General features: G+C 50.8%; 11 protein-coding genes across 11 annotated transcripts; 6 read left to right on the top strand and 5 right to left on the bottom strand.

The window, feature by feature from the left end:
• Positions 1-344: 344 nt before the first annotated feature.
• Positions 345-2,653, top strand: N7446_008377 (uncharacterized protein; the record flags this gene model as incomplete). The annotated part of the gene is made up of 2 exons (XM_058517122.1): positions 345-1,475; positions 1,523-2,653. The coding sequence occupies 2 exons, from the start codon at positions 345-347 to the stop codon at positions 2,651-2,653; spliced, it is 2,262 nt and encodes a 753-aa protein (XP_058370768.1).
• Positions 2,654-3,888: 1,235 nt separating this feature from the next.
• N7446_008376 (ribonuclease P subunit p20 family protein) lies at positions 3,889-4,638 on the bottom strand (the record flags this gene model as incomplete). Its single annotated transcript, XM_058517121.1, has 2 exons — positions 3,889-4,466; positions 4,566-4,638. 2 exons carry the CDS (start codon positions 4,636-4,638, stop codon positions 3,889-3,891), a joined length of 651 nt encoding a protein of 216 aa, XP_058370767.1.
• Positions 4,639-5,476: 838 nt separating this feature from the next.
• On the top strand, positions 5,477-6,844 carry N7446_008375 (fungal specific transcription factor domain-containing protein; the record flags this gene model as incomplete). The annotated part of the gene is made up of 4 exons (XM_058517120.1): positions 5,477-5,493; positions 5,551-5,723; positions 5,771-6,579; positions 6,644-6,844. 4 exons carry the CDS (start codon positions 5,477-5,479, stop codon positions 6,842-6,844), a joined length of 1,200 nt encoding a protein of 399 aa, XP_058370766.1.
• Positions 6,845-6,859: 15 nt separating this feature from the next.
• N7446_008374 (uncharacterized protein) lies at positions 6,860-8,648 on the bottom strand (the record flags this gene model as incomplete). Its single annotated transcript, XM_058517119.1, has 5 exons — positions 6,860-7,292; positions 7,353-8,042; positions 8,094-8,235; positions 8,292-8,372; positions 8,426-8,648. 5 exons carry the CDS (start codon positions 8,646-8,648, stop codon positions 6,860-6,862), a joined length of 1,569 nt encoding a protein of 522 aa, XP_058370765.1.
• Positions 8,649-9,226: 578 nt separating this feature from the next.
• On the top strand, positions 9,227-10,975 carry N7446_008373 (putative beta-galactosidase; the record flags this gene model as incomplete). The annotated part of the gene is made up of 2 exons (XM_058517118.1): positions 9,227-9,542; positions 9,591-10,975. 2 exons carry the CDS (start codon positions 9,227-9,229, stop codon positions 10,973-10,975), a joined length of 1,701 nt encoding a protein of 566 aa, XP_058370764.1.
• A 1,880-nt stretch (positions 10,976-12,855) lies between these two features.
• On the top strand, positions 12,856-14,300 carry N7446_008372 (uncharacterized protein; the record flags this gene model as incomplete). Its single annotated transcript, XM_058517117.1, has 2 exons — positions 12,856-13,476; positions 13,527-14,300. 2 exons carry the CDS (start codon positions 12,856-12,858, stop codon positions 14,298-14,300), a joined length of 1,395 nt encoding a protein of 464 aa, XP_058370763.1.
• A 580-nt stretch (positions 14,301-14,880) lies between these two features.
• Positions 14,881-19,496, top strand: N7446_008371 (putative UDP-glucose:glycoprotein glucosyltransferase; the record flags this gene model as incomplete). Its single annotated transcript, XM_058517116.1, has 4 exons — positions 14,881-15,029; positions 15,108-16,284; positions 16,334-16,594; positions 16,650-19,496. 4 exons carry the CDS (start codon positions 14,881-14,883, stop codon positions 19,494-19,496), a joined length of 4,434 nt encoding a protein of 1,477 aa, XP_058370762.1.
• A 170-nt stretch (positions 19,497-19,666) lies between these two features.
• N7446_008370 (MYB DNA-binding domain protein) lies at positions 19,667-21,674 on the bottom strand (the record flags this gene model as incomplete). Its single annotated transcript, XM_058517115.1, has 2 exons — positions 19,667-21,555; positions 21,611-21,674. 2 exons carry the CDS (start codon positions 21,672-21,674, stop codon positions 19,667-19,669), a joined length of 1,953 nt encoding a protein of 650 aa, XP_058370761.1.
• Positions 21,675-21,889: 215 nt separating this feature from the next.
• N7446_008369 (uncharacterized protein) lies at positions 21,890-22,205 on the bottom strand (the record flags this gene model as incomplete). Its single annotated transcript, XM_058517114.1, has 2 exons — positions 21,890-22,155; positions 22,193-22,205. 2 exons carry the CDS (start codon positions 22,203-22,205, stop codon positions 21,890-21,892), a joined length of 279 nt encoding a protein of 92 aa, XP_058370760.1.
• A 279-nt stretch (positions 22,206-22,484) lies between these two features.
• Positions 22,485-23,303, bottom strand: N7446_008368 (exosome non-catalytic core subunit RRP40; the record flags this gene model as incomplete). Its single annotated transcript, XM_058517113.1, has 1 exon — positions 22,485-23,303. The coding sequence occupies one exon, from the start codon at positions 23,301-23,303 to the stop codon at positions 22,485-22,487; it is 819 nt and encodes a 272-aa protein (XP_058370759.1).
• Positions 23,304-23,805: 502 nt separating this feature from the next.
• Positions 23,806-25,604, top strand: N7446_008367 (ribosome-associated complex protein SSZ1; the record flags this gene model as incomplete). Its single annotated transcript, XM_058517112.1, has 3 exons — positions 23,806-23,898; positions 23,952-23,988; positions 24,040-25,604. The coding sequence occupies 3 exons, from the start codon at positions 23,806-23,808 to the stop codon at positions 25,602-25,604; spliced, it is 1,695 nt and encodes a 564-aa protein (XP_058370758.1).
• Between the last annotated feature and the right edge of the window lie 33 nt (positions 25,605-25,637).

The following is a 25,637-nucleotide window of genomic DNA, read 5'->3' as shown; positions in this document are numbered from 1 at the left end:
TTTCAGATCACCTTTAAATAGTGAGTATACTGCCACCCGATGTGAGGCTGTATGTGGAGTTGAGTTGAGGCCTTGACCTCGACTTTAGGGGGCCAATCTATTTCACCTTACTCAGACGACACTAACGCGACCGTCCTGCTTTTAGCCGGGCAGCTGAGATTGAATCACCCTTGCGCGCATTCAATTTCCCCAACACCTCGGACATAACCCGATCTTCCAATACATCTTCTTTTCAGACTCCTAGACCGCCTCGAGAACAACGGCCCCCTCTACAATTCGCGACCGTGGACGCGCCGATCTAGACACCTTCCGTTGCTTCTACTCACTTGCGAGCATCCTTCTCCATGACTGCTGTGGCATCTCCTCCTAGTGTAGAATCGGGGTCTCGCTTGGGATGGTACAGCTCTGGTAACGGGGGACAAGGAGCATTGTCTTCAGTCAACGCGGACGACGTGTCACGGATGTTTATGCCACGGAAGCACGTCCAACGATCAAACTCCTCTTCCTCTATCGGGTCGTCCTCTACCACGTCGACCGTGTCCGCTTCTCAAGATACGCATGCTGCGCAGAGTTCCGAAGGTGAATCAGGAACTTTGTCATCAAAAAAGAAGCCGGCGCGGAATCCTTGGCCCAGCTCGAAGTCTGAACCGGTATCAGGGGTAACGAACGCGCGATCTCAGGCGGTGTCTGCATTTTCGTCGGGCCCAACTGCATCTTCGACAATGGCCGCCATGCACCAGCCTCCGTCCATCGTCCCGTCGCAGACGGCGAATCTGCTTTATCCCTCTCCTGACCAGCAGAATGCTCCCCGTGGGCCACCCAGACAGTCCGCTGACATGCCGGTGATCTTGGCTCTCGTGCCAATGAATGGCACCTTTGAAAAGAAACAAATCCATGTGCCAATTTACCCCGACGTTTTGCGAATTGGCCGACAGACCAACGCCAAAACAGTCCCCACAGCTCTCAATGGGTACTTCGACTCCAAGGTTCTTTCTCGGCAGCATGCTGAGATATGGGCCGAAAAGAACGGCAAGATTTGGATCCGGGATATCAAATCATCTAACGGTACATTTGTGAACGGTCACCGATTATCTCCTGAGAACCGCGAGTCGGATCCACACGAAATACGCGAAAACGATACCCTAGAACTCGGTATTGACATTGTCAGCGAGGATCAGAACACTATCGTCCACCACAAAGTCTCAGCCAAGGTTGAGCATGCTGGTCTGTATGGCAGTACACCTAACATACTTGATCTGAACTTTGGGGACTTAGATCCTGCCTCTGGAGGCGGACTTCTTCCTTCCCCTTTGAGCCAACCTCTTTCGCATCTACGTAACCGAGCTGGTAGCAATGCCAGCAACCGCAGCAACCAAAGTGCCGCCAGTACTCAGCTCAATGCTATGCACCAACAACGGCAGATGAACTACTGGAATTCGCCAATATCTATTGAACAGGTCGTCAAGCGGCTCACGGTATGGCTAATGACTCCACGCACAAGTACCTTTCTGACACATTCTAGGGCGAATTGAAATCAGCAAAACAACAGTCAACCGATCTTAGCCAGACCGATGAATTCTTGACGACCATTATGAAACCAGGCTACGCAGAGAAAGAGAAGATGGCCAAGCCATCCCCTCTGGAGAGCAGTGCTCACCGACAGATGAATGGCCGACCAAAAATGCCGCGGGTCGACTCTTTCTCAAGGTTCTCTGATCCTCCTGCCCCTCCACCTCAGCAGCCCTTGCCAGAAAAACCTGATGCGCCGCCGCGCAGCGCCTCGGAATCGTTCTCTCCTTTGAAGCGCAGCGATACGGAGAAGCCCAAAGGGGGCGCGGGTTCTCCCGTCTCACGCGATTCCAGCCAGATATTGTCCCTTATTGAGGCGCTATCTTCTGCCAAGCGAGAGATTGATGCTCAAGGCACGCGTGTCAAGGAACTGGAAACTCTTTTACTTCAGGAGCAGGCTGCTCGGAAATTGGCAGAAGAAAGAGCCGATCAATTAGAGATGCGCTCTACATCGGTTAATGGAGAGGCCCCTGTCGAAAATGGCATTGTTCCACATTCAGAGGACATCAATGAGAAGCAGCAGGATGATTCGGAAGAAACCGTGCAGGTCAATGGCATTCATCCTCTGGAGACTGCTTCTAAAGACAGCGAGGCTCTTGCCTCCGCAGAAGCCAATGCCAACAAGCTTCAAAGCCGCTTGGATACCATGATGGAAGAGATGGAAGAGATGAGAAAACAAGTCGCATCTTTCAAAGACCGTGCAGAGAAGGCTGAAGACGAGACCACACAATCTCGCACATCTTTGGCAGAAATGGTTGAAACGTTGCGTCAGGAACGCGCGAAGGCTTCTGCGTTGGCCGCTGCGAAGAAGCCCGATACAATTCATGAACCAAGCAATGTCCAGTCGGGACAGTCCACTTTGAGCGATGATGCAACGCAGTCCAAGCCCAAGAGCCCAATAAATCACTTCGATTCGGTTACCCAGCAGAATAAAGAGCTGGATGCTGCAGCCACTGCTTTTGCAACACACCACCGAAACAATGTTCTGGAAGAAGCAAGTCCGTATGCTTCAATCTTTGGCGTGGTACTATTAGGGGTAGGCTTGATGGCCTATCTCAACGGTTGGCAAAAGATGGACAAGTAAACCAGCTTCGCCTTGTTTCCTTCTGGGTTCCGGCGTTTTTTCCTAAGCGGTTCTATTGCATAAGTACGTTGCATAACTTGGCCTTCACTCCTATCTTCGTTCCATCAGATCTCAACTTCTGCCAGTCATGACTCTCTGGCGATGGATTCCCTGGTCTTTTTTTCTCGGGTGAAGGTCGCCTTTTTTTCCCTTTTCTGTCTTCATATTCGGAGCCTCGTCCATTTCAGCCCACAATCTCTCTTGTCTTGCCACGAATTTTCTTGATGACTTTCTTCGATGAATTTCTCTATCGACCATCTCTATCGACCTCTCCGATGCCCCACCCCCTCTTTCCTGTCCTCTCCTTTTCATGTTTGTTTCTCTACCTCCTACTATGTTACTATTAGCCTCTCACCCTCTGGGACTCGGCATCTCTTTCTCTTTTGTCTGTACATGATGGGGGAAAAATAAGGATACGTTCATGACTTGCAGCCTCTCTTTGAAACATTTCTTTTGATGAAGGGTTTTCAGGCATTATCATTCATCGTGTCATGTCAGCGCAGGGCTGCGCAGGGCTTTCTGAGCGTATTATGGAGTTCTTTTTTCATTAGTACTATTTCCTTTCTTATTCATGCCTATCTGGTTCCCGTTGGCAGATGTGATGATTTACGCTTTTCCTGTAAACTCCTTTGGATTACAGTAGAACTGTTAGCCTCGAGTTGGTGTCCATCTCTTTCTTTCCGTGCCAGTCGGTTGGGGCATTTACGGCGGGTTGAGTTGAATTTTTACTTTGGTTATGTGCTCTGGTGCTGTTTTATAAGCTGGGAATTTTTTCGATGTACATGATTTTGTCCGCCTTGGACGAACGAAGTGTTCCTTTCTGGATTGTACCTGCCCAGCTAATGATTCGTTGCAATTGTAGAGTAGCTGCACTGGTGTTGGCGAGATGCGGGTCGCTGAAAGCTCTCAAATTTAGCCAGTGTGAGTATCCCTTAGGGTTTTAGATGAGATTCATATGAATCCTCGGCTGGGTAACCAGGTGATGGACAACCACTGTTGAATCCAACGGGTTTGTCCAATAGACAAGAGGTGCCTGTGCAACTTGCTGAGTCTTTGCCGGAACATCCTGGGCTTGGCCACAGGATTATCACAGGGATCAGTCCTAGCCACTGAAATTTGGCGGGTTGATTCGTGTTTGTGAGTCGTGATCAAATAACTTTCGTATCTTCCGTCGAAGCCATCGTCCGTCTGCAAAATCACTTAAGGCTAACAGCAACCTCAACCATTTTGACCCACCGCGTACGGCTCTCAGGAAGCTCAGCATCAGGGTTCACAGCGGCAGCAGCCTGACGCTTCCTCTTCTTCGCAGCCGACTTAGACTCCGACGAAGGAGGGTTAGTCTGTTGCCCCTCCTGCCGTTGACGCTTTTGCTCCTCTTGTTCCTTCTTCTCTTCATCCTCAATAACATCATCAACAACAATGACACTGCCAGTCTTCACACGGACCGAGTACTCAGTCTCTTTCTCCTCAAACCATTTGCCGACATTGAGCGCTTTCTCAATGGCCCGTCCCGTCGCCTTGACGAAGACCTCCTCCCGCTTCGAGGAGATATTGGCTAGCTCTGCGAGCTTTTGTTTCTCGTTTTTGCGCGTGTCTTCTAGGTTGATGTTTGCCGTGGCGCGCTTCTCGGCTTGGAGGAGTAGTTTCTGGATGCGCTTAACTGCGCTCATGAATGGTGTGCTACTCGAGACGTAGACGATCTTGGGAACAGAGGCACCGGCGTAGGGAGAGGCAACTGGTGCATGGGGTATTGGGCGCTTTTCGACTTTTGCATCTGTGTAGTCCAGCCAGTCAGTCATGGGGATCTTGGATTTGAGCTGTACCGCGACAGTCGCATTGGCTCTGTTGGCCGTCCCGCAGGCTGTTGACTTACATTTGGGAAGCTTGACGAGGTCTTGGTTCTTCTTTTCGAACTGGAGCTTCTGCTCCAATGGTCCTTTTCCCATGGCTGGAATGTTGAACAATGAATTGTTGCCGAGACAGTTTAAGTTACTGCAGCTTATCGTCTGTTTTTCTGCCGGGCGGAGACTGTGATATGACATCCCCCCAGGTGGAACTACACCACTCCGGAAAGCACTCGTGTGGACGAAATAATACTATTCTATTTCTCTTTTTGATTGAGGATGACTGACTGCATCCTTCGGATATATTTCTGTGCCATATCAAGCGAGTCTTGATTGGATATCTGAGGAGTCGCTCTATTTTGTGCCATGTTGTGGCTATCCCGTGTTGATATACTCACTCTAGATGCATTTAGCCGGGAGAATCTGGTCAATATGCTTCTTGCGTCGCATGACTCTTTCTTGTCATTAAATATCTCAACTGATCCAATATCAAACTATGAGCCTCACGTGATACAACCCCTCGATTTCGTACCGAGATTACCTCGTCTACTCAAAAGTCTTAATTCCAGAGAACCAAAAGAGTGAAATCATGAAGATATCTACTTCCTGCACGCGGTGTAGGGCTGGCAAACGAAAATGCATCGTGGAGCGGGGAGATCTACCTTGCCAACAGTGCTTGAGACAGAACAAGTACTGTTCTTTCACGAACTCACCTCGACGGCAAACACATCTCCTCCCAAAACTTTCAACATCCAGCAGAGCAAATGTCACAGAAATGAGTCATTTTATTATTCCGACTACACAGAAGGAATTGGCAGAGACATTGATAGATCTGTATTTGAAACTCATCCATGATAAACCGCATACTCTGTTCAGCCCAAGCGTCCTGAGAAGAAGAGTTCGAGATGGCACACTACCTCGGGCGATACTATATGGTATTATGGCGTTGTCAGCCCGGTAGAATATTGATCATTCTCTTCCTGATTTAACTTGGCCTGATACTTTTTTTTCTAGTTTCTCCGACGATCCAGAAGTGAGACAAAAGACCAAGGAGTTCTTCTCGGCCGCCAAAGTCTCCCTGAAAATAGATATTGATAATGTCTGCCTCGATACTATCCATGCAAGCATCCTGATAGGAAACCTTTGCGGAGCTGAAGGAGAGACCGCAGGCGAAGCACTGTTCTTCGGTAAGAAATATCAGGATTAGCAACTGCGAAGACCTAACAGTGAGCAGGAGTCGCCTTTAGAATGGCACATGTTCTTCATTTGCCAGAGCCCGATGCCACAGATGACAGCATTACACAGGAGATCAAGGTGCGAACCTGGTGGTCATTGTACATGATAGACACATGGTCCTCAGCGGGGCTAAACCTACCCCGACAAATGTACGACAAAGGCCAAAATCGTCTTCCCATGCCTGAAATCAGTTTCTGGTCCCTTGAAACAGGACATAATCTAGAGAATGGTGCCCAACTCGGGGTTGGTCTCTGGGGATACATGGTGATACTCGCCCGAATATTCAGCCATATTCAGGATCTCCATGTGAGACTCGCTGATGGAGCCCTAGATGAGCACCAAGCCGAAGCAATCACCGAAAGGCTAGCGCATGAGTTTGACAAATATCTTCAAGATCTTCCGTCGAATTTACATTTTACTATTGACAACCTGAAACAGCATGCAACGGCAGGCCTTGGGCGGGCATTTGTCGCGCTCCATCTTGGTTATCACCACTATGCTACATTGCTCTATTTTCAATATTTTGATACACAGCTTCAGAGGACCCCCAGTCGCACTATATTTGTTGCTCGCTGCAAGTATCATGCTGCCTCTTTCAGTGATCTGTTGAGATTGTCCCACGAGACAGAAGATTGCGAAGCTTTTTATCTCATCGTGGCCCATATGACAGTTGTTTCTTCTTCTGCGCTGCTACACACGTTGTTATTTGGGAGCCAGGATGAGTTACTTGATACAAGAAAACGCCTATATTTGAATTTTGAGATACTATTGAAACTGAAGCAGTTCTGGCCAGGTGTGGATTTGATGGTGAGATCTACCGACTAAATTTGGCGAATTATTCCTGCCTAGTCAACTACTAATGTTAAAACAGATGGAACGTTTATTCACATTCCAAAAAGTGTGCATGCAGTCCATGGACGACATTTACACTGTCGACAGATGGATTGTCAAATTTTTACTTCATCATGCATTGCCTATCGAGGGTGAAGTGGGAACACCTACTGGATCCGACCTTGCCGAGCGTGGAAGGTTTGCCAATGATGCCTTGTCAATGCTTCGTCCACTAGAGTGAATCACAGGGGAAGCCCTAGGTCTTGTTTATCCCGGCACCATCCACTGTTTTGGTCTCTTGCCGAAGCTCATTGCTGGCCACGTTTGCATCTTCGCCATCGAACAACGCTGCAATCTCTTCGAGTGTCGGTCCCTTTGTTTCCACGAATAGGAACCAAATACAGAGACATTCGACGACCAGAATCGCTATATAGACGAAATAGAATCGCCATTGCAGAGCTTCCAGACCGACCGGGTTGACATACTGGTTGAATACGGATGACAGAGCCGTTAGAGCCATTCCAACAGCAATGCCCTTGGCTCGGATATTGAACGGAAGGATTTCAGCTGGATACGCCACCGTTAGACCTGGCCAAGCGAATCCTGCCACGCCATAGAAGAGGAATATCATGGCAATGACAGCGGAGCCAGCGCTGGTATTACCAGTCTGAGCATATACCGCAGAGCACCTGCATCAAGACAATTCGTCAGTTCTTATACCATCACACGCAACTCGAATATCAACTTACCCGGTCCAAACAGCAAAGCTGATCAGCATACCAACACCGGCAATCATGAACAATGTCCGTCGACCAAGGACGTCAACGAGGAAAGCAGAAAATCCAACAGCAACCAGCAAAGACCAGATCTGCAAGGCGCCATTGATCATAGACTGATCGTAAGATGACTCGATTCCAACAGATGATAAGATATCGTGAAGATAATATGATACCAATCCATTACCTGAGCATTGCGAAAAGAACGAAACTAGTGCAATGAGCAACAGTCGCTTTCGATTTCCTGGAGTTTGAACCAGGACTTGCCATCCATCCTTGGAGTTCCTCTTTTCCATGAGGATGGTCTGTTGGATCTCATGGAACTCGAATGAACAGAATGGATCATCTCTGTCGCCACCTCCGTGGTATTTGACAAGGATATCGAAGGCTTCATCTGGGCGATCTTTTGCACACAGCCAGCGAGGACTTTCTGGGAGAAACCATATGCCTGTGATTTGTATGAGAGGCATTGCTGCCTGCATACCGACTGGGATTCTCCATGCTGCTTCGGAGGTATATTTGATTGTCCCGAAGACGGTCCATGCTGCGACAATGGAGCCTAGGTACCACAGCGTGTTGTACATCGTCGTCAACTTTCCACGGTGTTGAGGATAGGCAAGCTCTGTGATGAGCAGAGGAGCGGATCCCTGGCTCACATTGGATCTTTGGGAATAGTTAGTAGAGTGTTGCAACTGGATATCAAGCGTCACATACCCAAGACCCACGAGGAACCTTCCAGCTAGGAACATGTTGGAGTTGACCGAGGGAACCACTTGGATAATTGTCCCGACCAACAGAATGATCAATCCAATGGTTACTCCGGCCCTTCTTCCAAGCAAATCAGCAATATAGGAGGCTATCAGATGAAGAATCATCAGAAAGATCATGAAGCAGAGCGGGAGGGACACGTACAAAAGAACAAGGAACAGACGCCACCAATGTTCTGAATAGCAGTGAAAAGACCCAGCGTGGAACCACTCGGGTTGTTAAAATCTACCCGCATATCAGTATCCCATCACCAATGCATACATCCCGTCAGTACTCACATTCTTGCCATGGAGTCATCGTCTGAAGCCCATTCAAGAGTGACCCATCGTACCCATTAATCGTCGAACCAAGAAAGAGAATAGGCATCATAGGATATAACTTGCGCAAACCACGGTGCTTCCACCAAGTAACGCGAGGAACCTCCATAGGGCCATATCCAACAAACTCAGAGTGAGCTGCAGTAGCCTCACCAGTCTCCAAATGCTTCTCTCCCGTGCTCATATTGCAATACAATAACGTGAATATGACTTATACTTCCACGAACATCCTCGGGTCATCAAAGGCTCTTTATATACATATCCAAACAACAAGAAAACTTCCGACCCCTTCAATCAGGCACAAACCACATAGTCCATACCTTCACCCCGGATTTCTACCAAAACGGGACAAGTGTTTGCGGAGAAGCGCCACGCTTAAAAATGCGGGATATCAGCCAATAGACAGCCTTCATTCCCGCAGCTTCTGCCCACGATGATCACGATCGGGGGTCGGAAGTGCGGGGGGTTGGGGGGTAGATCAACGCAATGTTGCGGGATATCAATCCAATCGGCCAAGTTCAAAGCCGTATGGTTGATGTGGTGTGATCATATCCGGGATATTGGTGTACTCTCACAGGCCTCTTACAACATGCTTGTCAATTGTACTCGCATGTGGAGGGTCCGATGAGGGGTAAGACGAGAGCGAGAGAACAGGTATAAGAGTGTAGCTGCGAAATGGGTTCGTTTCATTCTCTAGCAGTGTCCATTCTCTCTTCTTTTCTTGATATATTTGGAGCTCAAGCCGTATCTGCGCAAGACACAATGCTCGTTCCTACCTCTGACATCCCACATCTCCGCAAGACGGAAACTGGCCAACAACTTATTGTCAACGGCCGGCCTTTCCTGTCGCTTGCTGCTGAGCTGCAGAATTCCTCGTTGACTTCCGCGGAGTATATGGATACTGTTTGGCAGAAGCTTGTTGATACTCATATCAATACTGTGCTGGGATGTGTGACTTGGGAGGATATCGAGCCAGTCGAGGATGAATTCAACTTTACTGAATTGGACAAGGTTATCCTCGGTGCTAGGAATCATGGACTGCATCTTGTGTTATTGTGGTTTGGTTCTTTCAAAAATGGTATGTTCCCTTTCATTATAAAATGTCGACTTCTCTGAGACCGTCTAGGTATCTCTACATACGTACCTTCATGGGTGAAAACAAACACGAAGCGGTTCCCTCGAGCGAAGCTACGCAAGGCCGGGGGTGTACTACAGACTGGTGACGTGCTGTCCATCTTCCATGGGGAAGGATGCAAAGCGGATACCAAAGCGTTCTCGCGCTTGCTGGCACATCTCAAAGAAGTCGACGGGGCTCATTCAACTGTGGTGATGGTCCAAGTCGAGAACGAGACTGGCTTGCTAGGTGACTCCCGTGACGGTTCTGTGGCCGCCGAGAAGCGGTTCCTTGAGCCTGTCCCAGAGGATCTAGTGCAATTCCTAGCGCAGGACTGGGAAGCGCTCCATGTTGACCTCAAAGGCAACTTGGAACATTTCAAGGCTAAGGCTAGTCCCCGTGGAACATGGGAACAGGTCTTTGGCAAGAGCCCACATACAGATGAGCTCTTCATGGCATACCACTACGCCAAATATCTCAACCACGTTGCTGCGGCTGGCAAGAAAGAGTACCCTATTCCGTTCTATACGAACGTCTGGCAGAACTATGTCGGCGAAGATGGCGACAATGATTTCCCAGTCGTCGTTGGTGGTGGCGGCCATCCAGGCGATTACCCGTCTGGCGGCGGCACCAGCAACGTCCTTGATATCTGGCAGCAGTTTGCGCCATCGCTGGACTTTGTTGCACCAGACGTCTATCTAAACGACTACGCAACCTCGTGCCGCAAATACCGACACCGGAACCAGCCACTCTTCATACCCGAGCAGCGTCGCGATGAATACGGCGTCAGACGCATTTGGGTCGCATACGGATCCTTCCAAGCAATTGGTGTCTCACCCTTTGGCATCGACACACTGGAACCCAATACGAACCCATTCACAAAGCACTACAGACTCCTAGAATCAGTTTCCCAGATCGTGTTGGAAGCTCAGACCCGGCCGAACTCCTCGGTTGGATTCTTCTTCGACGAGCTGGCAGCTGACGGCTCGGATCCTTCTAGTCCGGTCATCAAGCACTGGGCCGGCTATGAAATCACCATCGAGCGCTGCTTTGTCTTTGGCAAGGCCGGACCGGGCGCAGGTATGGTCATCCACCTCGGTGGAGGAAAATTCCTTTTGATCGGATGGGGCTTCCAAGTCCGTGCACGCTCTTTGAGTCCCACGAGCAGCTTCACCGGCTTTTTGCGGTTCGAGGAGAAGATCGTTGCTAACCAGAAGACTGGGGAGTTGCGGACTCTGCGTGTTCTGAATGGCGATGAGACTAGGAGTGGGATCTTTGCTATGATGCCGAATGAGGAACCTGATTACGGTGGTTTCCCGATTTGTGTTACTATTCCCGCGCGCACGATGATCGCTGAATTGGAAGTGTATTCAGTTGAGGAGGCGGATGACGTGTAGGGAGGAAGTCCTTTGTCAAATGAGCAGACAGTGCAGTTTTCCATATAGAGCATCAGAATAAAACACCCCCTGATCCAAAGAAGCTCCAGCGTTCATCTCCGATAGGGAGATAGAGGTCCAAGTGTCTGCAACGCTTGGCCCGGCGTTCACCCGAGTATCCGGTAGCTGGAAGACCGATGAGATTCCTGTCCGTCAGCGAATGACGAAATGATCGCTTCGTCAAAGGCTAATGAGGCGCACTTTTCCCCCTGAGGCAGGTAGACGTATCAGAAGCAAATATACATGTTGACGATCTTCATGTCTAGACTCGAGAGATCGGCAGGGTGCCGTGACTTGAAAGACGGTCAGGTGATATGCACTAGACTCACTTGGGAAGGTCCGGTCCAGTCGAACATTCTTGTTTTTGAGATCTTATGGAAACGCCGGATGTGTGCATTGTTTGATGTTGCTGATTTTTGAGGTCAGGTCAAAAGGTCAACCCAGGGAGGTGTCACTTTGCAAAATTGACCTATCGAAGTAAATGAAACCAAAGAAACAAAAGGACGAAATGAGTTGAGGCGGAGACACGAGGCACATAGGGGCCAACCATGGTACTCGAGAGTGACACGCTGACTGTACCATGGAACAGTATTCCGATTCCGGCTGTTTATTGATATCATGTTGATATCTTCGAGTCTACGGACGGGAATGCAGTCTACAGGTATAGAACACGGGTGTGTGCGTATGGAATACCGTTTTTGTACTGATCTAACGACCAATTTTGTGCGGTCCCGGCATCGTGGTAGAGGCGGTTTCATCGGGGATTGCGTGTGAGCCCCACACCAGATCCAAGCGAACGATCTAAGAATAAGTTAATGGGTAAATTATTACCAAAGGTTATCGAAATTGAAGATCCTTTGTTTTACGTCCAACATTAACTTTTTTTCCCATCGGGGGAGGGGGCGAATAAAGTATTGTGGCCACCTTAAAAATAAATCGTACGACGCAAGCTGAAAGGGGGCGAATATCTAAATTGACCAGTCCCATCACACAAAGTACAATTGATAGAGCCGAAAATTTCATCGGCTTAACGGCTGCCTATCCCCAGTTCCCGGACAAGTCGAATGCCGCATGCAAGGCACATAAGCTGTGCAAGGTAACAAGCCCAATCATAAGAAGCTGGATTGAATTTGGGCTTAGAACCTACCTGAATAGGTAAAGTGTATACCGGGGCGGCGGGAAAGCAACGGCTGTCTAAAGCATACCCATAGCCCAGGGACCTATGATGATGTTACGCTGGTGGAGCCCCCGGGCCTGGACTCGAAGCCCTTAATTAAAATGTCTTTCGGGCAAACACTCGCGCCTTTTTGTACCGGCCATTTCCCCTCCCTCCACTTCCACTTCCACTTCTATTCTCGTTATTCCTTATTCCTCGTTACTTCACACTCTTTTCTATCCCTTCGCTCACTCGACGTGTCTTAAACTTTCCCTCGGAAGCTAGCTCCCGAAGCCCGTCTTCACTTTGTATACATATCAGATCTGGCGTGCAGGAAATCTATCAAACCTGCAACGTGATTGGTCCTCCTTCCCCAAGGGATATCTCAGACAAAGAACATCCGCCAGCCGCGAAAGCTTTTTCTCTTTGGACTTGAGTGTCTCAGACATATCGAGACTCGACCAATCGTCCGCCCGCGTCTGCCTGCTTTTCCTATCTGGGTGTATCAGGTCTTCCCCTCCCTTGGCTGGTTTTTGAGCTATCCCAGCCGTCGCGATTCCTTCGACCATAACTACGGCTCAGTGCCATCTGAACTTTCCATCTTTCTCTCATCTCTGCACATCATCGCTGTCTCCCTCTTTCGTCTCGACACCTGTCTCGTCAGACCATTGCCAAGCTGCATAGCATGTCTCCCGACCCAAACTATGGAACACTCGATGCACCCGATGGGTCATCGTTAACCTGGATCTTTGATCATTGCTTGCGTTACGCCGATCAATACGAAATTTCTCTCCGCGCTGCATACGAACTAAACTGCCATCCGACCAAAGGCACCATGGCAGGCTCCACTCCTTCCGTTTTGTCTCGCAACTCGGTCTGGTCCAAGGCATCCAAGTCTACCCACCGCAGCTCCGACACTCCTTCTTTTGAAGCGGATGCCAATGCCCAGTTCCGTGCATTCTTGACCCGTACTGTTTCCCAACTGCCTTCTCAGCCCTGCTCGCTGCCTCCAAGCTTCACTACTTCGTTTGTGCGCCGTTGCTTCTGTTTGGACCTGGCCGAAGTCGACTTTGCCCAGGCTTTGACTGCTCTTGATTACCTGAAGGACCTTCAGGACCGTTGGAAGAAAGAAATTGATGCCGCTTTCCGTCGTCTGAATGTGACTGTCGACGATGCTCGGGACCCGAAGAACTCCGAGCTTGCTCGTCAGTACCCTGGTGTGATGTCTTGGTACCAGGAGATCAACGGAAAGGCTCGCATGATCGATTTCTTGTACACTCAAGTGTATGTCGGTCTCCGTCGCTGGGTAAGTGTCACCATAAATCGATTCATTTCCCTTGCTAACCATTCTACCAGATTTTGATCAATGAGATGATGCTTGAGCCGTTCAACAAAGCCAACTGTCTGGCTCTTCTCAACACATTGCTGCCGCCTGTTCACCCCCAAAGCCTGACTCCAACCCAGCAATTGGCACCAAAAACGCTCGAAAACCACCGCGACGCGTTTTTCACCTTCATTATCAAGTTTGAGGACAACCCCAGCATCTTGGACCCTGTTATGAAGCAAGGCACCCGGCCCGGTGACGACAACGCCTGGCCTGCGGTGTACGATGCCATGGACCGATACCTGAACGCAGTCGTCGAGGTGATTGACGAGTGCACTCTGATCAACGACCGCTCTGAAGTCACCAAGAACGGTTCGCGCCGCACCGATTCGGGCATCAGCTTTGCCTCCCGCCCTGTCTCTCGTCCTACCACCTCCTACTCCCAGGATGACCAGAATAACGAGAAGCCTCTTCCCAACTTCCCCGCACCCTCTGTCTCGAGCAAACACGGCTCTATCTTGGAGCGATTCGCCAGTTCGATGACATCGTGGGCCAAGAAGGACCCTAAGAAGGAGGAGAAGAAGGAGCTGGCCCGGTGCCTCAAGAAAATGAAGTCCTACAAGGATATCTCCAGCCGCCCCGAGAGCTCCTCCAGCCAGCACATCTCGGCCAACTTCAACACAAAATTGCTTTTCGACATGACCGAAGAGAAGCGCCAACGCCTGATTGATGAGGCCAGAGCTCGCAAGCAAATCGAATCTGCCGCAGCCGAGATTCATCCTGATGCCATTGCCGTGGCTATCTAAAGGCGCCCTTTGCTACACTACCCCTAATTTTCTTCTTTCCTTGTTCGCATTTTTACCATTGCTGCAGCCGCCCCCCTGCACATCATCATTTTTATACCGTCTCTGTTGTACAGAGCCAGCTGGTGCTGCATATAGTCTGATTATCTTGTTTGATTAAAAACAAGCGGCGTTTCTGGTGGAGCATCTGGTGGTGTTGACCTTACGACTAATGTCCTTACGAAAGCGCCCAGCATGCTTAGCATACTGGGAATAAAAATTTCAATTCAATTTTTTATGATATCAACCTGCCTGCCCATGTAGTGACCAGTCAATAGTAGAACCTCGGAAATTGCGGCAGTTGCCGCTCCGTCCGCCGTACAACCCCGATAAGCGATAACGAAACGTCCCAAGTGTCCAGATCAGCCGAATCTCTAACCTCATCTCGACACCTTCTTGACTCGAGCTGGGGCTCATTGGGCCCGTTATGTTTGGTACAACTCACATGGACATCTAGACTCGGGAATATCGCCTACACAAACCCACCCCGACTTGGGGCAACCCCCTATAAACAACCATCTATACAAACCACACCACTACAACCATGAAGTTGGGATCTCGCATCTCCTGGCGGTGGTACGCCGCCATCGGAGCCTTCTTCCCAGGCTGCATTGCCAAGGCCAATGCCAGTCCAGCCGTCAACGTGGCGCTCCAAGCCTCCTTCGACTCGGCCCCATACCTAGTCGAGCTCTTGTATGTTGCACAATAGATTACCTTCACAGCCGAGAAAACAGTCAAGACGAGCAATGCTAATGCCCAAGTTGGTTACAGGGAATCCGCGGCAGAAGAAAACTCCACCTCGTATTTCCCATTGTTGGATCGCATCGCCGATGGGACCTTCGAAGACCTCACAACAGAGCAAGAGCTCTACGACCGTTTCTTGAGCGTCGTCCAAGACGGTGGACATCTACGTACCCCTGAGAGTCTATCCTCGTTTAAGCTATCGCTTTCTGTTCGCTCGTCCGCGCCTCGCATCGAGGCTCACTACCAGTTCTACAATACCTCTGTCCAGCAATCACTAGGCGCGGCCCAGGATGCCGTGTGTCCGGTCTGGGTTCATCTGGAGGAGAAGCAATACTGCTCTTCTGCGCTGGAACGCGCGCAGCAGGATGTTCTCGATGCGCAGGATCCTAGGGAACTACCCTTTGACCGAGTCCTGGGTGACATCTCGCTCCCTCCGGCTGTCCTGTATGCGGATATCTCCGCACCAATGTTTAGGGATTTCCACGAGACATTGAGCGGTATGGCGAAACAGGGACAGATCTCGTACCGGGTGCGCTACCGACCTCCTCAGCATTGGGTTTCCAGGCCGTTATTTGTTTCAGGCTATGGCGTGGAGCTTGCCTTGAAGCGGACGGACTACATTGTTATTGATGACCGTGCTGCGGAGAAGCTTGATACTGAGACCAATCCTGATCCGGGAACGAAGGAGAATGCACCGGATGATTTGCGGCCTTTGTCTTCTTCCGAGGTTGCGCGGTTGGGTGTTAATTCTGCGAAATATGTGATGGATAGTGCTGATCCTTTGGAAACTTTGATCAAGCTTTCGCAGAACTTCCCTAAGTACTCTTCTACTGTGGCGGCTCACAATGCTACTGGAGAAATGTTGCAGGAGATTCGCCATAATCGGGCGAAGATGCTTCCTGGTGGATACAATGTCATGTGGATCAACGGCGTGCAAATTGATACGCGTCAGATCGATGCGTTCTCTCTTCTGGAGCATTTGCGCCGTGAGAGGAAGCTTATTGAGAAGTTCCGCGGTCTCGGCCTGTCCGCTAACGACGCTGTCAAGATTCTGTCACATCAGGTCCTCACTGAGGCCCAGGCTGGTGGCGAGGAACAGCGGTATGATTACCGGGATGACTCGGAAGAGAACCAGGTTATTATCTGGCTGAATGATCTGGAAAAGGATTCCAGATACGAGGGCTGGTCTAGTGAACTCGACGCGGTTTGTGCTTTACCTCGTATCATTCTGACCTATGCTAATTGCTAGTTAGTATATTGCCAGTGCTTATCCGGGACAGCTGCCTCCAGTGCGCAGGGATCTCCACAATGTGGTCGTTCCTGTTGATCTGTCCGACCCGGAGAACATGATGCTCATTGCTGGTAACTTGCATGCTTTCATCAAACGAGGCATCCCTGTGAGATTTGGCTTGGTACCTCTCAGCTCATCTCCTGAGTCTGTCGCGCAACTGAAGGTGGCTCATTACCTTTTCGATGCTTATGGCCTGGACTCTCTCGTCAAATACTTCGAAGCAGTATGTTTACACCCAAGTATCCCAAGTATATTGTGTGGTATTGACATTGAAGTAGTATGCTACTAAGGGAAAGAGAGGTTTCCCCGATAAATCGTGCTTCGTAACTGCAACCAAGGAACACGAGCTTATTGGTGACCATCCGGCCCTCTCTCTTGACCAAGTCTTAAAAAGCGAAAAGTACAATGCTCTTGTCTCCTACACAGCTGCTTACCAGCGCCGTTTGAGCCTTGCCGGTGACGCATCTCCCTTCCTGATCAATGGTGTTCCCGTCTCCAGCGAGGGCAACTGGATGCAGGGAATGAGTATGCAAATTAGCCGGGACTTGAAGCTGGTACAACAGGGAATCGTCGAGGACCTCTTCGAGGAGGATGCTTGGCTCCCTGAATTCTTTCTGGCTGGAGCATTCAAGAGACGTAACACTTTCCTCATGCCCGAAGACCCGAAGAGTGTTCGCATTGTGGATCTTGCCAACATCCTTGGATCCGACGAGAACATTTTGCACGAGATCCCCCGTATTGCCTCTGACAAGAGCGCCTTGGAGAGTGTTCATATGATTGTCGTGGGTGATTTCGAGTCGGAGGGTGTTGCATTGTTGACTGAAGCCCTCAACCTCCGGAAGGAGCATACTGATGTTGAGGTTCTTCTGCTTCACAATGCCGCATCAGATGACGATGCTCTCCCCAAGAATCTCGTCATGGCTTACCAGTTGCTTGCTAAAGGCGAAAGCATCGACCAGGTCCTGGCTAGAATTCGCGCATCTGACGATGACGCTGAGATTCCGGAGATCGCGGTTGAAGAGCTCTCTTCGGTCCAAGCCTTGCACCAGCGCCTTGCCAAAGAACTTGGTTTCGAGCCTGGCACAGAAGGTCTCGTCGTCAATGGGAGGGCAGTCGGTCCTATCGATAAGGATTACCCACTGACAGTGGACGAGTTAAGCCAGCTCATCGCCTACGAACGGCTCAAACGTCTCGATCCTGTTGCATTGGCGGTCGCCCAACTAGGATTCCAAACAAAGATCTCGAGCCCGCTCGACTTCGCCAAGCTTACATCGCTTGTGGCCCTTTCTATGATCTCGGATGTTCCAGAGGGGATCTTTGAGAACACTCCTGATTTCAGAATGGATGTGTCCGATAAGTGGAGAACTGTTCATTCCGTGATCACGGTTTCCAATTCTGATGATCCTCCGATTAATGTTGCTGTTGTTCTTGACCCTGCGTCTGAGGTTGCCCAGCGATGGCTGCCAATTATCAAGGTTCTTTCTGAACTGTCTGGTGTTCAACTCAAGATCTTCCTCAACCCGAAGGAGGACCTCAAGGAGTTGCCAGTCAAGCGGTTCTACCGTTATGTTCTCGAGTCAGAGCCGTCATTCACCGAAGGCGGTGCTCTGGCTCGGCCTCAGGCTTCCTTCACTGGTGTGCCAGTCGAAGCACTGTTAACTCTGGGCATGGACGTGCCTTCATCGTGGCTTGTTGCGCCCAAGGACTCGATCCACGACTTGGATAACATCAAGTTGGGCTCGCTCAAGGCCGGCACCGATGTTGATGCAATCTATGCCCTTGAGCACATCCTGATCGAGGGCCACTCTCGTGATCTCACAACCAAAACACCCCCCAGAGGTGTTCAGCTCACCCTGGGCACAGAGAAAAATCACTATTTCGCTGATACGATCATCATGGCCAACTTGGGATACTTCCAATTCAAGGCCCAGCCAGGCCTGTGGCAGATTAACCTAAAGCCCGGCCGCAGCGAGAAGCTCTTCAACATCGACAGTGTCGGCGGCCTCGGATATCGCCCACAGACCGGCGACGAAAGCAACGAGGTAGCTCTGCTAACCTTCCAAGGCCGCACGCTATTCCCCCGCCTATCCCGCAAACCAGGCCACGAAGAAGAAGACGTCCTAGAAACCGGCATCCAACCAGGCTCAACAAAAGACTACTTCGCCAAGGGCCTCAACTTCGCCTCAGGCGTCCTCTCCAGCGTAGGCGTCAGCACCAAGAGCAGCGACCAACAAGCCGACATCAACATCTTCTCAGTAGCAAGCGGACACCTCTACGAACGCATGTTAAACATAATGATGGTCTCAGTAATGCGGCACACAAAACACACGGTGAAATTCTGGTTTATCGAACAATTCCTCTCACCTTCCTTCCGCGCCTTCCTCCCCTCCCTTGCGCGCGAATACAACTTCTCCTACGAAATGGTCACCTACAAATGGCCACACTGGCTCCGCGCCCAAAAAGAAAAACAGCGCGAAATCTGGGGCTACAAAATGCTCTTCCTAGACGTCCTCTTCCCCCTCTCCCTGGACAAAGTCATCTTCGTCGACGCAGACCAAATCGTCCGCACAGACATGTACGATCTGGTCACCCACGACCTCCAAGACGCGCCCTACGGCTTCACCCCGATGGGCGATTCCCGCGCTGAAATGGAGGGTTTCCGTTTCTGGAAGCAGGGGTACTGGTCGAACTTCCTCCGCGGGAAACCGTACCATATTTCCGCGCTGTATGTTGTTGACCTGAACCGGTTCCGCGCTCTTGCGGCTGGTGATCGGTTGCGTGGGCAGTATCAGATGCTCTCGGCTGATCCGAACAGTCTTAGTAATCTGGACCAGGATCTGCCTAATCATATGCAGCATCATATTCCTATTCATAGTTTGCCGCAGGATTGGTTGTGGTGTGAGACTTGGTGTGCGGATGAGGATTTGGAGACGGCGAGGACGATTGACCTTTGTAATAACCCTCTTACTAAAGAGCCGAAGCTGGAGCGAGCGAGGAGGCAGGTTCCTGAGTGGACGGTTTATGATGATGAGATTGCTGCTTTGGCGAGAAGGGTTGCTGGGGTTGAGGATGCTGCTAGGGTTGAGTTTGTGCAGAGTGGTGAGGAAAGGAAGGATGAGTTGTAGTTTGTGCATGGTGTATCTTACATGATATAACTTGAAGACTTTGATTACTTTTACAAGTGAGCTTTCTTGGTGTTTTTATTTGTTTATTTCTTGTCATATTCGCAGTCGAGGCTTGGAACGGAGCAGGATAGGGTATCTTAGAACAAAGAATAGCAAACTTTCCAACGGGCTCACTCCGAGTCGGATTCAAACTTCACGTCTGTATTGCTGTCATCCTCTTCTTCCTCGCCACTGTCGGTTTCATCGTAGACTGGAGTGTCGGCTTTGGTGGAATTGGGAGAGGGAGCAGCGGGGGAAGGTTGTGTGTTGTCATTATCACCGTCAGAGTTGTGGCCAGCCTCAGTCTCCTTGGTCTTCTCCTTTGGAGGCTCACTCTCTGCCTCGCTGTTCGATGCTTCAGCGGCTTCAGCGGCACGGCGTTCTTCCTCCCGTCTCTTCTTTTCCGCTTTCTTCTGCTTCTTGCGCTCCTTTCGTGCAGCTTTCTCAGCCTTCACTTCAACCTCAGCATTCTCTTGCTTCTCTTTCTCCCGCCTCTCCTTCTTCTCGCGCTTCCCCTCTTCTTTGGTCTTGGGGCGCGACACGGCTTGTTCGTCTGCAACGAGGTCCTCGGTATGGTCGCCCTTCTTGGATTTCTTAGCCTCCTTTGGCCGTTTCGTCGATTCAGACTCGGCATCAGTTTCTTGGCTAGAAGCATGGCTAATTTCCTGAGCAATCTCAGAGAACCCTTGCGTACGGGTTGGCTGTGGGCCGGGCATCTCTCCAATCTCGTCCGCGTCCATGTCCACGTCATGGTCATCATCCTTCACGTATTGGTCGCTGATTTGGCCTTTGCCAATTTTTCTGTTCCAGTTGCGAGCCCTCTTAGCAGAGGTTTCGTAATCGAAGACGGCGTCTGGCTGTCCGTTGGCTCGCATTCTCATGACAACGGGTCGAACCTTGCGGAATTTGTCAGAGCACTGTTGTTCAGATCGTTTATTATCCAAGGTGTCGCTGATGGTACCCCAGGGAACCAGACTCTCATCCATCTCATAGAAGTCTTTGCCCAAGCATTTGCGTTTCTCCTCTTGGTTGAGGGTGTGGCTCAATGTTTCCCAGACTGACTGCATAGCTTGTAGAAAGATTTTTGTTTCATCTGCCGACCACGCGCCGCGGTTCATGGTCTCCTTGTACTTGAGCCTGTTCCTCCAGCGCTGAGTCACATCGTCATCACTGCGACCAATGAGTTTGCCGATGTACGTCCATTTCGGTCCATGCTGGGCGTGCAGCTCGATGAGCTCTTCATCTTGCTCCGGTGACCAATCATGTGCCCTTTGAGTTGAGCCCTGGAAGTGGCGGCGCATGAACCGATAGACGGACCGTCGGTCACGGCCAGGAAGAAGAGAGTAGATCTCATCCCAAAATTCGGATTTGCTGATGGTCTCTGTGGGGAGTGGCCAGTCCTGGGAGCCACGCTCTGAATGCTGGATCAATTCGTCGTATTTGAGGCCACTGATGCCGTGCCAATTACAAAAATTGACCTTGTGTGTTTCAATCTTCTCGAGTTCCTCCGGGGTGTAGAACCCGATTTTCTTGTTGTCTGCCTCTCTGGTCCTTGGGCCTCGGATCTTGCCTCTTCCTTCTGTGGACAGCTGCTGTTCACTTGTGGGAGCGTCTTTGGCAGCCGGAGTGGCGCGAGAAGCCTGAGAAGTGGCAGAAGCTGTGACATCCGCATCTCTCTTTTCCTTGTTGGACTTGTGGGGTTTCTTGTCTTTGCGTTCAGCCTTCGATGGGGTGGTTTGGCTGGACAAGGAAACCTTTAGCGCGGAAGGCGATTGTGTCGAAGGATGTTCTGATTCATGTTGCGCGTCATCCGTGTGGTTTTTCTTCTTGGACCTCTTGCGCTCGGGTTCGTCCTCGCGCTTGCGCTTCGAGGGCTTGGTCGCATCGTCATTTGAAAGTGGAGTTTCTATGCCATTGGCCTCTTCGGGTTGAATTAAGTTCTCCTTCTTTGAGTGGCGATTTTTCTTGCTTTTCTTTTTGTGCTCCGGTGCGTCGTGTTCTGCATACGAAGTTTCGGGAACTGGAATGTGAACGTCAGTATCGAGTACGAAGATCAATCGCATTAGTAGACCTACCGACGACTCCGAATTCTTCGGGGAGATCAGGGATTCCCTCGGGCTGGGACGAATTCTGACCCATCGTGAACCCTGAATGTAGAAAGAGAGATGCACTCAAAGGAAGCTTGGCCTGTCCGAAGCCGAACAAAATTTACGGCGGATAGCGCGTAATCCGGCAATACGCGCCACCGCCTTGATGACCGCCTCCATGAGCAATCAATCTATACCATCAGATAACGTTATTAGTTGATGTTCATCAGCACAACGGCGAATGAAAATGGGAACCGAAGCGTACGATTACCCAGAATTTGTATGCGCTGTCTTTCCCATTGATATGGAAGGAGTTACAGGAGAGGTGATGCGGACGGCTACATATGTGCAAATTTTGTCAAATAGATGCTGAAACTTGAGACATTTGCATGTGGGACCTTCCATCAACCAGCCAAGTGGTCGAGCTGTAACTCGGTCATTCAATCTTCCTTGGTCTAGTGGTGATGATTTCCGCTTGTCATTAAAACCGATAAGCGCGGGAGACCGGGGTTCGATTCCCCGAGGGAGAGTTTCTTTTTGCACATTGCTGCAATGTTAGTGTGCACATACGTACGTGCTGCATTTTTTGTTCATCTACATGTCTGTCTGTTCAATGCTGCTGGGACTGTTTTGGGCGGACTGGAGAATACCCAAATATGCGTTGTAGATAGCTCGCCAGCGGCCCTAGCAATACAACAAAGGATAATGGAACATTTTATATCTATACAGACCTCCTATATGTTTACTTGAATACAAGACAGACATCAAGCTCATTGATTGCATTAATAGTATACATGCTGGCATAAAAGCATAGAAATCAAATGCAAGTCGTAATACCCTTACTCCAGCCCAATGGGCACAATCAAGCCAACTTCATCTCCCGTAGAATCTTCGTCACCAGCTTCTTCTGGTCATGAGGGTGGAGGTTTTTCTGGTCGGTTTCCTGTAGACAGCGCCCAATGGCAACTGTAGCCCTAATGGCGTTCTCTTCAGAGTCGGAGCAGTTCACCCACACCTTTCCATTCCGTCCAACAGCAAGTTCAAATCCTCCCGAGCTTTCCAGCTTCTTCCCAAGCTCAGAAAGGACAACAAGCCCTTCAATTTCATCTGTCTCAGCTGAAGAGGAGTTTGCCCGGATCAAGCGCCCAGCCATGCCCGTTGAAATATCGAAGACCATTCCACCGGCCAGAGGACCCATACCTCCCTCAGCCTTGCCGGTTGATGGGCTCACACAGGTGAGCTCGACTTCGGCGCCGGCGCCGACTCCCACGGACAGTACTCGGGCGTACACCAGCTCGCCTTGCTTCAACATTGGCCTTGTCTTCTTGGATGCGCCTTCAAATGACAATTGGCCCAGAAGTGCATGTGCTGTGTGCGGAGTCACCATGCAGTGGAAGAAATCAGCGCTAGAGTGGTGAATCTGTGCGATGACGAAGTCGTTGACGGTGGGGATATATCGGCGGTTCGGGAAAGAAAGAAGTGAGACTGTGTTCTTCTTGGCATCGGTCGTGAGTAGACCAGCTTGTGTGGCTGTCAAGACATGTTTGGAGTCGGCAGATTTTGAAGAGGGTTGTGAGAGGATACGAAGGCCGGGGCCCAGCCGTAGAGGGTTCGAGTTGTTGGCAGGAAGATGGTCGCGAGGTACCTCATCGCAGGGTAATAGGACAAGCGGGGTGCTCATGGTGACTGGTTTGACGACTGTGTGCTGAGGACAGTTGCGTTACAGCAAAATTTAAGACAGGTCGAGCTCAAAGTTGCTGTTCTTAGAAGTTGACTGAGCATCGAATTATCTGCAAACCCATATTTCCTTATCACCACGTGACCCCTCACCTATACTTCTAAAACATGGAAGACAGGTATGTATACATACGTGAGCAATAACTCTTGCTAATATTCCTCTTAAGACAGTCTCAAATCCTAATTTCAACTTGCTCTTATATCTCACCGCACTCAACTATACAACACCATTGTCTCTGTGGACAATTCAAGATGTGGCTGTATCCGTGCGCCACATCCCTATCGATAACCACCAGCCACAGCGGACGAAAATCTTCAAAAGATTTTTCGATTCCCCCTCAATCGAGCCATCCATCACTACGATCATCCCCCTACAGAATTCACGCCGTGACGTGTGATATCCTATTTCTTTTTTAATTTAAAAACCACTTATTCCCACATTCGACATGGGTGACGCCGCTGCCCCCGCTGAGGCGGAGCGTTTCGCTATCGGTATCTCGTTCGGTAACTCTTGCAGTTCAATTGCCCGTATCTCGCCTGTACGTATCTGGGTGTGCAATTTGAGATAGAGCAATGGCTAACAACATCACAGGAGGGCAAGGCTGAGGTTATTGCCAACGAGGAGGGAGGTAAGGCTTTCAAGCCCCACGTCTTGTGAATTCGAATTAATCCCGTGCCAGACCGTCAAATCCCTTCCATCCTTTCTTATATTGAGGGCGAGGAGTACCACGGCACACAGGCTAAGGCCCAGCTCATCCGCAACTCCGCCAACACTGTCGCATACTTCCGTGATTTCCTCGGCAAGGAATTCAAGTCGATCGACCCTACTCCCTGCCACCCGTCTGCCCACCCCCAGCAGAAGGATTCGACTGTCGCTTTCACCATCCGCGACACCGAGAGCGAGACCCCCAACACCGTCACTGTTTCCGAGATCTCCACCCGTCACTTCCAGCGCCTGAGGCGGTCCGCCTCTGACTTCCTTGGTAAGGATGTCAACGCCGCTGTCATCACCGTCCCCACCGACTTCACCGATGCCCAGCGTGAGGCCCTCGTTGCCTCGGCCAAGGCCGCTGGTCTCGATGTTCTCCAGCTGATCCACGAGCCCGTCGCCGCTGTCATGGCTTACGATGCCCGCCCCGAGGCTACCGTGACCGACAAGCTGACCGTTGTTGCTGACTTTGGTGGCACCCGCTCCGATGTAGCCGTTGTTGCCTGCCGCGGAGGCATGTACACTATCCTCGCCACTGCCCACGACTACGAGCTCGGCGGTGCCTCCCTGGACCAGATCATCATCGACCACTTCGCCAAGGAGTTCATGAAGAAGCACAAGACCGACCCCCGCGAGAACGCCCGTGGTCTTGCCAAGCTCAAGCTTGAGGGTGAGGCCACCCGCAAGGCCCTCAGTCTGAGCAGCAACGCCCAGCTCAGCATTGAGAGCCTGGTCGACGGTGTCGACTACGGTTCCACCGTCAACCGCACCCGTTTCGAGCTCCTCGCTGGTAAGGTCTTCGCTCAGTTCACCGACCTGATCCAGCAGGTTGTCAAGAAGGCCGAGCTCGATGTTCTCGACATCAACGAGGTCATCTTCTCCGGAGGTGTTTCCCACACTCCCAAGCTCGCCCAGCTGGTCAGCAACATCTTCCCCGAGACCACCACTGTCCTGGCCCCCGCCACCTCCACCACTGCCATCAACCCCTCCGAGCTGTCTTCCCGTGGTGCCGCCTTCCAGGCTTCCCTGGTCCAGGAGTTCGAGCACGAGGACATTGAGCAGTCCATCCACCCCATGGTCACCGTCACCCCCCACTTGACTAAGGCCATCGGTGTTGAGTTCACCTCCCAGTCCGACGTCACCTTCCAGCCCCTACTCAGCGCCGAGACTGCCCTCCCCGCACGCCGCATCGCTCAGTACTCCGCCCCCAAGGAGGGCGGTGATGTCCTGGTCCGCGTGTGCGAGGGTGCCCGTGACATCAAGGTCACCAAGCCCGAGCCCAAGGCCAAGGAGGAGAAGCCCGCCCAGGATGAGGATGACTCCGACTTCGACTCCGAGGACGACGAGGAGGAGGAGACCCGCGAGATTGTCTGGAAGACGGAGAAGCCCGTTGCCGAGCTCGCCGTCAAGGGCGTCAAGGCCAACGGCAAGATCGAGGTCATGGTCCACGTCAACCCCGACCTCGGTCTCCAGATCGCTGTGCGTGAGGTTGGTTCCCAGAACGCCGTCCGTGGTGCTGTCAACGGCTCCGCTTAAGTTTTCCTTTTCTTCCTGTGAATAAAAAAAAAA

Source organism: Penicillium canescens (genome assembly GCF_028828765.1).
Source record: "Penicillium canescens strain IBT 15451 chromosome Unknown utg000005l_segment0_segment0, whole genome shotgun sequence".
NCBI classification, from domain to species: Eukaryota; Fungi; Ascomycota; class Eurotiomycetes; order Eurotiales; family Aspergillaceae; genus Penicillium; species Penicillium canescens.
This window is presented reverse-complemented; position numbering and strand designations above follow the sequence as displayed.